This window comes from Symphalangus syndactylus, chromosome 19, assembly GCF_028878055.3.
Source record: "Symphalangus syndactylus isolate Jambi chromosome 19, NHGRI_mSymSyn1-v2.1_pri, whole genome shotgun sequence".
Lineage (NCBI taxonomy): Eukaryota > Metazoa > Chordata > Mammalia > Primates > Hylobatidae > Symphalangus > Symphalangus syndactylus.
In genome coordinates, this window is record NC_072434.2 from 47,805,728 (window position 1) to 47,820,541 (window position 14,814).

General features: G+C 51.0%; 1 protein-coding gene across 13 annotated transcripts in view; it reads left to right on the forward strand.

Annotated features, from left to right (window-relative positions):
- Positions 1-14,814, forward strand: part of JAK1 (Janus kinase 1) — a 246,230-nt gene that overhangs the window by 220,932 nt on the left and 10,484 nt on the right. For 10 of the 13 annotated variants that reach the window (XM_055234908.2, XM_055234907.2, XM_063613293.1 and 7 more), the window contains 8 exons: positions 822-945; positions 2,889-3,078; positions 7,954-8,060; positions 11,205-11,348; positions 12,144-12,231; positions 13,235-13,362; positions 13,986-14,121; positions 14,659-14,810. In XM_055234908.2, coding sequence (XP_055090883.1) covers positions 822-945; positions 2,889-3,078; positions 7,954-8,060; positions 11,205-11,348; positions 12,144-12,231; positions 13,235-13,362; positions 13,986-14,121; positions 14,659-14,810 — 1,069 coding nt within the window. The remainder of the gene's footprint in view (positions 1-821; positions 946-2,888; positions 3,079-7,953; positions 8,061-11,204; positions 11,349-12,143; positions 12,232-13,234; positions 13,363-13,985; positions 14,122-14,658; positions 14,811-14,814) is intronic. The other 3 variants (XM_055234913.2, XM_063613295.1, XM_063613296.1) reach the window with 1 other exon arrangement.

Here is a 14,814-nt window from a genome sequence, read left to right on the forward strand (position 1 = left end):
TATTTCATGTTTAATGGGATGCTGACATTCCTTGCCTAAGGAGCCTGCTCAGAGTAGGTGGCATTCAAATCTGATTAAACCAAAGAATCATTGATGGCTTGCCAGGCCTTAAAGTGGGGAAAGGGTACCCAGATGAGAGGTCAGCACATGCAAAGGCATGGTGCAGTTAGAAAGTACGTAATGTCCCTGTCTCTCTAAAACACACGAACCGTGGCAGCCCTCTCTCACCAGCACTTTGCTAAGCAAGCAGCACTCACCTCATGCAGGGATGTATTCAGTCAGTATTCACTGCTCTCTACGTGCCAGGACTCACTGGTCCTGGGGATACAAAGAAGTGTAAGACAGGCCTGTTCCTACTAACATCTGTCCAGTCCTCACTGATGTATTCACTCACTGTGAGCCCATGGTGATACAACAATAAACAACATGGCCTCCAGTTCCCACCCCCATGAGGTTTGTGGTCCCACTGGGCTGGCTGGGGGTGGAGGGGAGGCATGGCAGCTCCTCATCACCAGCCTCCAGAGAGGCTCTTCTGTCTCGAGCTGGAGACGATGTCTGTGGGGAACGCGGGGACAAGCAGGGCTCATTGCCTTGGGCAGGAGGCTGAGGCCTCTTCTCAACCTTGGAGACTCCATCGGTCCTGAGGCCACTCGGTATTTCCGCTATGCTCATGGATGGCATCAGAGGGGACTTTAGGATCCTGGGCAGATAGTGTGATGAGGCTGTTAAGACTTGAGGCAGCTCAGGAGAGTGGATAGCCCAGAGGTTCAATGTCCTGTTTGGTGTGAGCTCTTTCTCCCTTTGCCTACTTCTCCCTCTAGTACAGAATACGCTATCAATAAATTGCGGCAAGAAGGAAGCGAGGAGGGGATGTACGTGCTGAGGTGGAGCTGCACTGACTTTGACAACATCCTCATGACCGTCACCTGCTTTGAGAAGTCTGAGGTCAGTCGGGACACTGGCTTGGACCAGGCCATACAGCCATGAGGTGTCCAGTATAGCCTGGTTCAAGAGCTGCTGCAGACAGAACCACCCTTGGCAGGGTGGAATTGAAAAGCCGGGTGTCTAAGAAGATCCCTGGGAGGTCAGGCAAGGGCCCCTGCTCTCAAAAGGAGACTGCTCCCCAGCAGCCAGACCCTACATGATTCCCCTGTAGGGCCCTTTCCTTCCTTCATGAGACCCATGGTCGGAGGTCCACCATGGCTCTGGAAGACAGAACATGACCAGAAAACCAATTCACACCCAACACTTGGAAAGTATAGTGTCATTATTTAGAGTGGTTTATTTAGACTCAGTGCCAACATCATCTCAGACCCAGAGCTATGCCTGTCTACAGCATTCACTGGTACAAACCAGCGCCCAAATGCCACTTCATCCACATGGCCTAACACAGTTTTTTCCAAATGGTAGCTTCGGACACTTGAACAAATTGCCACCCCATCTTAGAACAATGAATAGAGATGTCTTTTAGTGATTGAAGCGTAGCTGAAGCTGGGGATGATGTGAGATACATTCTGAGGGCTAAGATATTCGCCAGAATTACGGACTTTGCCTCACTGGACCACAAATGCCTTTGTTATTCATGTAATTAAAAAAACTACAAAGTGGAATATTTTCAAAGACAGTGAGTTTTATAAAACACTTTACATCAATACACTTTAATCAGTACTGGTTAGGCTCCACATGCATGGGGAGACCTGGGACACGGAGGGGCCTTTGGCACGGAGGGTAGATGCAGGAAGGACAAGCTCACTGGCGAACCCCTGGGGCTGGACTCAGTCAAGAGTGGGAGGAGGAAACGGCAGAAGGAACTAGCGCTGCCAAGTGTCCTGGGTGAGGCAATGCAGGAACACCATCACCTGCCCAGGCTCTTCCTGAACAGCGGGGCCTCGGGGCTCCATGGCTCAGAGCCTGTCAGGCTCATTGCCTTCCCAGAATGCTTGCCGTCTATTCATCAGTCATTGGAGGAAGCCTAGGATGGAGGGGTGCATGAGACAGCCCAGCCTCCTCCTGAAGTGGAATTGGCCTGTGCAGTACCAAGAGTGTCCGTGACTCCCTAACAATGTCACATCACCCGGGGAAAACAGCAGTCATAGAAATGATTACTTCCACCGCTCACTGTGGCCCACCAGACCCAGTGCCAAGCATTGTACCTACTTGTGCTTTTTTAAGCCTTTAATAGCCATAGTAGGTAGGTGATATTATCCCATTGTACAGATGAAGTAACTGAGATCATCTCCTAGTTTACAGTTTATGTAAGTCTTTCTGGCCGTCATTCTTTACCACTAAAATAGTTTAGTTTGTACAAAAAGAGCCCATGAGGGAAAACTGCTTATACCTCCTATCTGGCACCACAGTGTCCCAAACCTGGGTCAGACGCTGAACACCAGCTCCCAGTGTGGTTTTCCTCAAGTAGAGACATGGCCTGGAGGGCTCAGTTGGAGGCTGTTCTTGAGAAATTTTGCCATCATGATTATTACCTCATACATAATATTTGCTGGACTTTATAAAGGGCTTACTAAGTTTTTCAGTACACCATGTTATATAATTGTAGCAACAATCCTATGAGGTTGGATTTTCATGAACTTGATCTTACAGGTGAAAAACCAAGTGACGCTTTTGTAGAAATAGCTACTGTGTCTGCTGTAGTATTAACTCCTTTTATCAATGCCTTCTCCTGGACCTTGTTTTATTACTTAGTTAGTTGTTGGTTGGATTATTTATTGATAATAAACTTTATTTTTGAATAATTTTAGATTTACAGAAATGTTACAGAGATGCTGCAAAATTTCTCTTATGCTTCATGCAGCTTCCCCTAATGTTAATACCTTACATACCCATGCCTGACCCCATTTTAAACGTGTAATTTCTGGTCATTTCCTGAATAGCAGGTGCAGGGTGCCCAGAAGCAGTTCAAGAACTTTCAGATCGAGGTGCAGAAGGGCCGCTACAGTCTGCACGGTTCGGACCGCAGCTTCCCCAGCTTGGGAGACCTCATGAGCCACCTCAAGAAGCAGATCCTGCGCACAGATAACATCAGCTTCATGCTAAAACGCTGCTGCCAGCCCAAGCCCCGAGGTTCGTCTCCCTGTGCCAGAGTCAGGCTGTATCCCATCAGTAATGTGCTGAGACCCAGATCGACCAAAACATGCTGGCTGGCTTAAACAAAGTGGACCCTCCCCACAGTTTCTAGGTGTTTTTTTTTTTTTTTTTTTTGAGACGGAGTCTCGCTCTGTCGCCCAGGCTGGAGTGCAGTGGTGCGATCTCGGCTCACTGCAAGCTCTCCGCCTCCCGGGTTCACGCCATTCTCCTGCCTCAGCCTCTCCGAGTAGCTGGGACTACAGGCGCCCGCCACCACGCCCGGCTAATTTTTTGTATTTCTAGTAGAGACGGGGTTTCACCGTGGTCTCAATCTCCTGACCTCGTGATCCGCCCACCTCGGCCTCCCAAAGTGCTGGGATTACAAGCGTGAGCCACCGTGCCTGGCCTCTAGGTGTTTTTTCTTGAGTTTAATTACACTTCTGTGCCCAGCTCACATCCAATCCCTTGAGTGTGAGCATTTTCTATAGAAGAGGCATATACCTTTCTCAGCATCTCGTTAGGCTGCAGAAAGAGGCATGCTCAGCATTAAGAAGCAGAAAATCACTTCTTTCTTCCTTAAGATAAAATGCCTTGAGAGGTCTCCTGTCACTTGTTTATTTATCTGAGAGATATTCCTGGCACATCTTTTGTGGGCCAAGAACTGTATCAGATGCAAGAATCAGAAATGCATAAGGTCCAGTCCCTGCTCTCTGGGGGTTTCCAGTCTGATGCCGATGTTACAGGTAAATGAGGCCACTGCAGTTTGTGATGGGTGTTTTAACCAACATAGATATCATACCCCAGAGTCAAACAGAAAGGGATGCTCAAAATCCCTGAGTTCCGTGGCCCAGGGGGCTGCCTGGAGGAGGCAGCTCTTGAACTGAGTGTGGGAGGATGAGTGGGAGGTTGCCAGTGCGGTCAGGGCATCTCGGCACGTGCAAACAGAGGCGCGGGTGGGGGCTGCCATGAAGGTGAAGGTGGAAGGGAGGGACAGGTGAGGCTGAGCTTAGGGTGTGGGGGCCTTGAGTGCTGTGCCATGGAGCTGGGTCTTTATCCTGCAGGCCGTGGGGGCCAGGGAGGATCGGGGAGTGAAATGGATCCAAGGGGTGAGCCACTCAGCTGTTTCTTGTTAGCCTCTTGAACAGTGTCACTGATGTTCTGCAGGTGGATTTGTCTCTTAGAATGTGAGGACTGGAAAGACACGTAGAGATCACACAGTCAACTGTCTCATTTTATAGATAAGAAAATTGAGGCCCAGAAGAGCGACGTGGGTCTCATCAAAGGTCAGCGTCAAAGAGGGGCTTGAGTGCCAGGCCTAACCTGAGTGCCCTAGCTCTTGAGAACTGTTTATTTTGCTGCTCCTCACCTCAAGATGCTGCCCTGCATGCGTCAGATTCTTCCCTTAGAAGGAGGAAGGCCTCAAAGAACGAGCAGCGCGATTGCCACTGAGGCCCCACGAGTGTCAGAGGAGGACCCTCTGAGGAGTCTTTATCTGGGACACATCTTGTTCTTCCAAGTGAACGTGTCTGTGAACCCTCACACCACCAGGGGTGGGCAGAGGAAGCGGCACCAGGATAGAAGGGGACCTGGGTTCTTGATGTTTGAATCAGTTTTTGGTCTCAGCAAGGGGCTTGTCACTGAACTTGGTGAAAGAGGAAGGACTTGTGTTCTTGATCAGATAGGGTTTCCTGCCAGGCTCAGAGAATAACTGCAGCCTTTGTTTTCATGCTTGAGGATTTTCTGCAAAGGTAAAAACACATCTGCCACTTGGCTGTGAGACCTCAGAGTGAGTTAAAACCTTAAAGCCCAACAGCCCTATTTATTCACAGCAACACACTCGAACGAACCCCAGGTGAGGCTTCTGAAACTCAGTGCTGAATGTGTTTCCTGTCGCCTTTCCCACCTGACTGTGAACTCTTAAGACAGGACCTGAGTCTCACTCGCCACTCTGTGGGCTCGTGGGGAGGACAGTGCCCAGCACGGAGTCGGTGTGAATAATGCCTGTCAAGTGAACCAGGTAGCAGGAGCTGCTGGATGGTGGGTGCCTACTGTGGCCCAGGCAGTTTATGTACCTACCTCATTTATTTCATCTACACAGTAGCTTTTCGTAGATATTACAAAGGTGATGAAATTGAGACTTAAGAGATGGTAAGTGACTTGCTCAAGGCCATGTAGCTAGTAGTATCGGTAGTAGGTATAACAGTAGCAGTAATTAATAAGAATGGCTGCTATCACGTGAGCAGGGCTTACAATTTGCCAGGCATTGTTTGGAGATCTTTCATGTTTTAAGTCATTTAGTCCTCAAAATAACCCAGAATATGTTGTTATCCCAATTATACATGCCCAAGATCACTTAGGTAGAGGACGAGTGGGGATTTAAACTCGCGTTGTCTGACTCCAAGTCCAGTGATTCCTTCTGTACCACCGCCCCCACCCTGCCCAAGTCACAGTGTCTTTGGAAAGGTACATCCATCAGCCTAGGACCGATTCTCCTGGCCTTGGGAGAGTAAGAATAAGGCCTGTGTGTGAGGCCTCCTTACACAGGTCCCCCAAAGCTCTCTCTCTTCCCTCTGCCATGTGCAAATTAGAGAAGTGGTGAAATCGTGAAAATTAGACATGAGAATGTTGTGTTGGGTTCTTCAGCTCCTCTGCCCTCCTAACCACAGGGTTTTGATAGCCAGACCCTGATCTGGGTTTCTCACTTGAAAATGCAACTAAGAAACTCTTCATGGGATAAATAAAAAGCAAAGTGAAAAAGCAGGAGGCCACTCAGAGTGGGCGTGACGGTTCAGCAGGCCCCACATCTCTGTTCCTGTGTCCTGTGTCCTGCTCCACTGCCCATCTCCCACTCCAGAACGCTGATGACACAGGAAGGATGATGACAGTGACTAAGATATAATGCCAGCCAGTCATAATCACGGCAGCAACCAGTCAGGGAGTGTTTTACTCCATACCAGGCACTGAAGGCAGCCCTTCCCTTGCGTCATCCCATTCATCCACACGGTAACCCTATGAGGAACACAGCTGTGGCCCCCATTTTTCTAGTGAGGAAACCTTCATGGAGGCACTGTGGCTTCCCCCATTCACATTGTTGACCCTGGTGCCATGTTCCCTGAAGTGTCCATGCAAGGAATAGTCCATAAATGGCTTCGGTTCCATCCCCCTCTCATTTCCAAAGTGACTCTGCTGCCTGGCCTCTTGCCTGTGGACACCAGCCACGAGGCCCCTTCTTGATGCCTTTTCTCCTGAGTTGAGTTGAGCCTGAGTTGCCTCTGAATTGGATTTTCCCCAGGTAACAGGGTGGAGTCAGGAAAATGGTATGGAGGGAGCAGCCTCTGGAAAAAGGAGTGCCCAGGATGTGAGAACAAGGGGAGCCTCTCCCTGAGCCCTGTTTCTGGCACCCACATTTGTTCTCCCGATTAGGGCCAGGTATGTTGTGGGAAGGGTAGAGGCTACAGCATCTCTGACTTCAGTGTGAATCCTAAGATTATGAACTGCCTGGCCTTGGGCCAATTACTTAATCTCTCAGAATCTCTGTTTTCTCATCTATAAAATGGGGATAAGAATACTGTGTATTCCATAGGATTGTCATAAGGACAAAGGAGTTAATGTGTATAATGCTCATAGAACAGCGGCTGGCACGGGGAAAACAGTTGGAATATGTGAGCTTAAAAAATTAGAAAGGAAAAGAATGCCCTGTCCTGAGGGATAGCAGGGATTAGAGACGTGGCCCTGTGCAGGGACCCGGCACTCAGCAGCCATTGCCTCCCAGCGGTGTGTGTGGTGGCCTCTATGGGTTGTGCCTGGCTGTTCTTACAGAGGTTCTTTTAGGAGCTTCCTTCTGTTACAGTCCAGGAATCAGGACTTGAATGGCTACATTTTCTCCGCTAACTCGTTATTGTCTTCTAGTGCAGGAAAGAGGGAGTGAAGGGAAATGCATGTTCGTTGTCATTTTGCTAATATTCCTGCTTCAGTTAATAAAATTGATGAATACACACAAGTCTTCAGAGATTCCCGGAATACGTTTTCCCCTGCTAGTCAGAATCTGGAAGGTCCCTTCTTGCCTTATGCTAACCTCCTTCCTTGCTGTAGCTCCATGGCGGGAAAGGTGATTTCTGTGGACTGTAGATTTCCTGGCCTTGTGGATTTTGTAATGTGTTGGGTTTGCTGTTTGAATCAGTAGACTCTGGGGGATAGTCTACTTAAACCTGCACATTGAGGGGCATTTGGTAAGCACCTCCTCCGTGTCAGGCACTGCTGGTACCACAAGCTTCAGACAGGGCACTGTTCTGGGTCCCTGCCCTGATCTTCTGGCTCAAAACCAGCGTTTGTTCACCTCCTCCTCTGGTTCCCATCATGCCCTGGGCCCGGGTACTGCTTCTTCCCTCCACAGCACTCATCCTTTAGAAAGACGCCAGTCATTCATTCACGCATTTAACAAATAATAATTGAGTGCCTACTATGTACTGGGCTGTGGAGGTGGAGCAGAAAATAAGATAGACAGTCTCTGACTTCTTTCAGTTTCCAGTCTTACATTTTGAATTTTAATTTCGTTAGGGAAACTGTTTCTGACCTTTCTTAACAGAACAGATCTTGCCGTGCCAACCTTGGAGCACCACACACCTGTTCTTTAGAGGAGCTGAACAAATTGTAGCTTTCCATTTAGTTGTTTATTTGGGAGTTTTGGCTCTGTCGTTACCCTGTGAGCTCCTGGAGGGTAGGAGCCATGTGCCTATTGCATAAACAGTTGTCGAATGACTGAAGCAGCAAGCACCCGCACAGCAGTCCCACGGCCCTGGCTCAGCAGACGTTGGCTGTCTGAGAGCTCGGATCTTGGGTTCTGTGCTCAGACTCCTCCAATCTCTTCCACAGAAATCTCCAACCTGCTGGTGGCTACTAAGAAAGCCCAGGAGTGGCAGCCCGTCTACCCCATGAGCCAGCTGAGTTTCGATCGGATCCTCAAGAAGGATCTGGTGCAGGTGAGTCAAGGCTGCAGGGTGTGGGCCAGCTGTGGTCCTGCCTCCCCACGGTGGAGCAGCTTGGGGATCTGGGGGAAGGAAGGCTGTGTTTGGGGAAATCTTAGTAGAAAAAGAACAGGGAGACTTTCCTTTGGTGGCAAAAGCTGTACAACCATTGCCTCCATCCTCTTCGCCCTTGCTGATGCTCCTCAGAGACATGTTTTGAGGTAAGTGGTTTGGTCAGGCTTTGCGGGGTTCCCTAGAACTGCAGGGACCTTCTGTGGTGAGGGAGTGCTGAGGGGGTGGCAGGGCAGGAGGTGGCTCTCCTCAGGGGAGCATGGCCCTCACCCCTCGCTGCCTGCAGCAGGCTGTGTGACAGAGCACCTCCAGAGTTCAGTCCTGCACTTTCTGATGATGCTTCCAGAAGGAGCAGAGATGGGGAGGAGAGAACACAGGGAGGGAACAAGAGGACATGCACAGTCTGGGCCTGAAGGAGAACTATCTTGAGAAACAGATCCCAGCCTTTGGAGGCCTTTTTGCCCAGAATCTACAGGCTGAGGGGGGTGCCCAGGATCTCCCCAGGGGCTGCCCTGGAGCTGTTGCTGGTGGTGTGAGGCCCAGGGAAAGCCCACTTTCTGTTCTGCCGCCGCTCCCCAGCCCTGTTGCGTAGAGCCACGCATTGGGGTATCAGGGAGATGGTGTGGCAGCCTTGGAGAGAAGCAAGCACGGGGCCACTCACCACCTGGGAGATGGCAGCGCCTTGGAGGTGTTGGAGGGTGAGGCGGAAGCTGCCTGCTGTGAAGGAGCCTGGGGAGAGTGGCACTTGGGGGTTTATTACTTTACCTTTTTCAGTGAGTCCCCGAGATTGTTGGGTGGGGCTTGAGGGAGTGGAAATCCACAGCTAAACTGCCTCACTTCCCTCGTGGTACATTTCTTCACCAAAGGCCCATCATTGTTCTCTGTTCCTCTCGTGGTGTCAGAGCTGTGTCCTGAGATTACAGTCACCAGAGCCACAGTTTCATAGCCTCTTTTCTGTGTAGAACTTGACATAGTCGGTGGGGCCTGCCTCTTTTCCCTCCCCTGGAGCCTCCAAGCAGGTAACCACCATCCTCCATGCCTTCCACATCCACTTAGCCAACAGAGATCAAGCATTACACGTGCCAGGCATGATTGCAGCCTCAGCAGGCTCCTGTCTATTTTGAGGGGGTAATCACATTAGCAAGAGTCAAGTTCCAAGGTAGGGAAGTACAGCAGGATGTGGACCTAATCTTGAGAAGACAGAGATGGCTTCCTGGGGGAAGCAGTATCAAAGCAGAGTCCCGGACCAGGCACAGCGGCTCACACAGTGGCTCACACCTGTCGTCCCAGCACTTTGACAGGCCAAGGCAGGAGGATCGCTTGAGCCCGGGAGTTCAAGACCAGCCCGGGCAACACAATGAGATCCCATCTCTACTAAAAATAAAAAGAAAAATTTAGCTGTGTGTAGTGGTATGCAGTTGTAGTCCCAGCTACTCAGGAGGCTGAGTTGGAAGGATTGCATAAGGCCAGGAGTTTGAGGTTGCAGTGAGCTATGATTCTACTACTGCACTCCAGCCAGTGTTAGAGCGAGACCCTATCTGGGGGGAAAAAAAAAATCAGGGTCTCCTCCTGGAGGGTGAGCTCAATTAGTTAGGCAAAGTGGAGGGAACAGCATCAGAGGAGGCCTAAGTGGGCCATATGGGCCTTTGTGGGTCCCTGCAGAATCCTGACAGCATGGTGTCATGACTTGACCACTGGAAGAGCAATTATTTTGAAAGCATATGGCTTTTACAGGATGTTCTGGGAATACAGCTTCGCATAACCTTGATGGATCACTTCATGACAGATGCAGCTTTAATGAATAGCCAAAGACCTTGCCAGGATACAGCAGACAGGGCGGATGCATCGCCATTCAGCTCTGACAGAAGACAAATGGTGGCATTTGTGCAAATTAATATACCTGATTAACAATGGTGTATGTTCCTATGGGGGATAAGACTGATTCCCTAGGTATCAGCCACAGTCCATTTTCTGCATTTCCAGGGGGTCCTCAAATAATAGAATAATGGACCTTCAGTTTACAAGTTTTGTGGGGCTAATATCAACAACTTGACATTGCCTAAGTTTCATGAATCCCATTTCGATTTCCAAATATTAAGAATTTTAAAATCAGAATTATTGCAACTTGAACTGGAAGGGTCCTCAGAAATAGATCATGGTATGGCCAGGCTTTGCACGGATCATCTCATTCAGTCCTCCTGCCACTCATCTGGGGGTATTGTTCCCTTTCACATGTCAGGAAATCCAGGACACATCACCCCAGTCTCCACCTTCATCTTCACATTGCCATCTCCTCTGTGAGGTTGCCAGGGCAAATGCAGGTGTACTTTGCACCACTAACTTTAAATCCTAGCGTGCATGCGCACACATGAGCACACACACTGGATAGATGGATGGGAAACAGATGGTTCCAGTGTGAGAAACTGTGCCTACCTGTGCCAGAGGGCTTCAGATAACACATGGGCCCACCAGATAGGTTTCTACGCACCCCCCACCGTGTGCTTGAGTCTGTACCAGGAGCCTCCATCCCCGTTTCCTGGTTTGATTCTTACCACAGCCCTGTGAGGTCAGTACCATTATTACCTCCATTTGCAGAAAGTGGGCAGAGATTGCCCCCATGTCACATGGCCAGCGGGTAGTAGAGCTGGGATTTGCAAGCCTCTTCACAGGGTAGCACAGCCTGTGAGTAAAGGAGCTGCCTCGGGGCTCCTCTCGAGTCTTCTCTGGAGGCTTGGGGTGGGGCCCATGTGGCTGGCTGTTGATGGCCCTGTTTGCAGTGTCCTGACGTGTTAGGACCGTGTTTTGGCCAAAGGCTGTTCCTGGGGGTAGAAAGCAAGGAGCCGTTTAGGGAGTAGGAGGACTGTCTCCTGGGGCCCAGCAAATGTCACCACTGTGTTTGGCCACATAGTTTGTTGTTTTCTCTGGAGGCCTGACAAGGACAAGGCGCTGGGGACCATGGGCTGGGGCAGGGAGCCCTCTTGCCTTTGCCCCATCCCATTGATAGTCCATGTTCCCATTGAGGAGCCATTCCCAGACAGTTCATCACTTCAGGGCACAGGTCACCCAGCCTTCTGCTTCTTCCCTCAGGGTGAGCACCTTGGGAGAGGCACGAGAACACACATCTACTCTGGGACCCTGATGGATTACAAGGATGACGAAGGAACTTCTGAAGAGAAGAAGATAAAAGTGATCCTCAAAGTCTTAGACCCCAGCCACAGGGATATTTCCCTGGCAAGTGTCTTCCTCTGAACTCCTCCCCTCCCCTCTCCCGTTTCCGGAGCCAGTGGAACACAATGGGTTGAGAAGAACTCTTGCCCTTCTTGTGGCCCAGTGGTTTTCAAACTTGCCTTTTACTCAGAATTTTTTTCTCCACATATGATCTTAGTGGACCCTGCATGTAGAGTAAGTGAGGTGGGTTGAGCAGCTCCTCACACTCAGCCTGGGCCCTCCCTTCCACCCCCAACCCCCACCTTTCCTAAGGACAGGTCCAAGTGGCCATGCTGTGGAGCCCCAGGACTCTGGCCAGATGGTTCAGAGTTCCTGATACAGTCCATGGCTCTCACCACACAGTCTGGAAAGTGAAAGCCCAGAGGAGTAAAAGGACTCACCCAGGATCCCACAGACTGTTAGAGTGACACAGTCAATTCTTGAGCAGAGATCGGCTGCCTTCATTTCCCCTTTGTTCCAGCATAGTGCTAAACATGAGCATTTCCCAGAGCTGAAAGGAAGAGAGAGAGGTGGGCATGAGTATCCAGTGGGAAAATTCGTAGCCAGCTTCTCCCACCAGCCCTGCCCTGCATCCTGTTAGGTTTTCTAAATAAATCTCACATCCCTGCCAGGCTGTCCTAGAGAACAAGGCTTGGCAGTGCCTCTGGACAGTCAAGGCCAGGGGATTGATGTTCAGGGCCTGGGGTGGCGACAGTGGTGAGCTTTCCTGGGTCCACTGGCTTTCCCCTCAACAGAGCCCCTGTGGAGCAGCCCCCTGGAGGCTGGCCTGAGACATTCCTATGTCCTGCTCGCCCACAGGCCTTCTTCGAGGCAGCCAGCATGATGAGACAGGTCTCCCACAAACACATCGTGTACCTCTACGGCGTCTGTGTCCGCGACGTGGAGAGTAAGTGTGTTCTCTTTCGAAGGGGTGGGTGGCCTGGCTGGGGAGCCTGGGTGCTGTGGAGATGGTGGGGGCTCTTCCCACCCTCACATTGCCCAGGCTTCTTGCCTTTCTTTTTGCAGTTGAGGAGATTGAGGGACTGAGCAGGTCATTTGCTTAAGTTAATAGTGGAGGTGGAACTAAAACCGATTGCTTTTCATTCATTTGTGTAATGTTTTCTTGCCAACACTGGCAAGAACCCTACACTGTGCTAGACCTGGGAGGCTGAGGTGAGTGAAATGAGGTCAAGGCCACAAGAGTCAGGCCCAAGGGGCTCTGGGCAGGTGAGCGAGGTGAGCGCACCCCACAAGCAGCAAGACGCTGGCCCCTCGAATGGACTGGCCTTCATTTTAACCACAGGCAGGCTTGGCCCTTTCTTAGTTGTCAAGCCACTGAGCCGGTGGGCCCTTGGGCTGCTGCTGCACACTGAGATGGAGGGGTGGCCTTGGCCTCTGAGTTCCTGACATGTAAGTTTGGAAGAAGAGTGATTTTTTTTTTAACCCCAAGTGCCTTCTTCCCTGTGAAGTCCGACAATGTGAGCTGTTCCGTGTCCTCACACGGGCATCCTGTTGAGAGGGAAGTTTTGCCGTGTGAGTGGCCTGACCTCTGCGTCACAGTGCGTTGTAGAACAGCAGCAGTGGCGGCGGTTGTTCCAAGAGCCCTTGTTCTCTGTGTCAGGCCCTCCACCAAGGCTTTCCAGGCCTTGTGACATTTAGCCGCCACCTGTTATTACAGATGAGGGAATCGAGGCTCAGAGAGGTGTCACTTGCTCAGTGCCACCCGTTTAGAAGAAGAGCTTGGGGTTGAACTTGGTCTTTCCATCTCTGAAGCCCCTGCACCTTTGCACCCCCCAAGGATACCTGTGTACTTTGAGGCCGAGTAGTGTCCACTGAAGTGGGCTGTTGTAAGGGGATGAAGGAGAGGAGTGTGCCACAGGTTCCAGACATGGCTCTTTTTATGCCTATAGATATCATGGTGGAAGAGTTTGTGGAAGGGGGTCCTCTGGATCTCTTCATGCACCGGAAAAGCGATGTCCTCACCACACCGTGGAAATTCAAAGTCGCCAAACAGCTGGCCAGTGCCCTGAGCTACCTGGTAAGAACGTCCTGATGTCCATAGTGGTCCCACCAGAAACCAGAGTGTCCTGGGAGGGGTGGCAGGAAGGAGGTGCTAGCCAAGCAGCTGGAGGGGCCTGTCCTGGGGTTCCATGGGGCCAGGGCTCTGTGATTGAACAAAGGTGTGCCTGGTGCTTACTGAAGACGGTCGTTTGGGGCTGTTCCTGTGCTCACATGAGTTCTGTTTGGTGGGAGATGTTAGCACGTCAGAGGGCCGGCCTGCATACTGCAGCGTATGGATGGCAAGGCTGAAAGCAGTGCAGTACGTGCTGAGTGAATGAGTGAACTGCCAGCATCTGTAGTAGCTGATGTGTGGAATGCTCATCATGGGTCAGCTGTTCAGGCGTTTCACAGATTCTAATCAGGGTCATGCTCATGAAGCCCAATGAGATATGCCCCACTATTTAGCTGCATTCATGATGAGGGAGCTGGAGCCAAGGGGCACCTGTGATGTGCCTAAGTCACACAGATGATTGGCAGCAGGGCCAGGCTGTCCAGATCTGGCTGTAGCTGGGGGTAGGAGGAGATGACCTGAGGGACCAGGGTTGGAAATAGAGTGCGGGAAGGAGCAGCTTGGCTAAACTTGACCTTTTTACTCTGCAGGAGGATAAAGACCTGGTCCATGGAAATGTGTGTACTAAAAACCTCCTCCTGGCCCGTGAGGGCATCGACAGTGAGTGTGGCCCATTCATCAAGCTCAGTGACCCCGGCATCCCCATTACGGTGCTGTCTAGGCAAGGTGTGTCTCCCCTCTCTTCCCTGTGTCCCCACCCCGAGTCGGGCAAGTCAGCAGAGAGAAGGGCTGGGCTGGGGTTGGTCTCCTTTTAGAGAGTCATTTTTTTTTTTTGTATTTTAGTAGAGACGGGGTTTCACCATGTTGGCCAGGATGTTCTTGATCTCCTGCCTTCTCTTAAGTCCTTGAACGAGCCCCCGTTTGTCCCCCTGCCCTGGGTGATGGCCCCCACCCTGGGATGTTTTGCTGATCCTAAGGCCAGGGCTTCAGAAGCCTGGCTCCACACGACCCTCCTGGGGAGCTTGGAGGCAGGGACCCATCTGCTGGCTGTGACCCAGACTGATGTATCAGAGGCGATGGGCAAGGCTTGGAGGGCTGCACGCCTGCAGGCCCCCCACGGGGCTCATGTGGCCAATGGGCCATGTTTGGGCACACTGCTTGAAGTAGTTCCTTCATTGGCTCACTGTTCTGGCTGCAGTGACAGTAATTGAATCCCCAGGAGATCCCAGAAACTGCTCCGTCAACGTGTCTGTTGTCTTCCAGAGTGCATTGAACGAATCCCGTGGATTGCCCCCGAGTGTGTTGAAGACTCCAAGAACCTGAGTGTGGCTGCTGACAAGTGGAGCTTTGGAACCACGCTCTGGGAAATCTGCTACAATGGCGAGATCCCCTTGAAAGACAAGACACTGATTGAGGTGA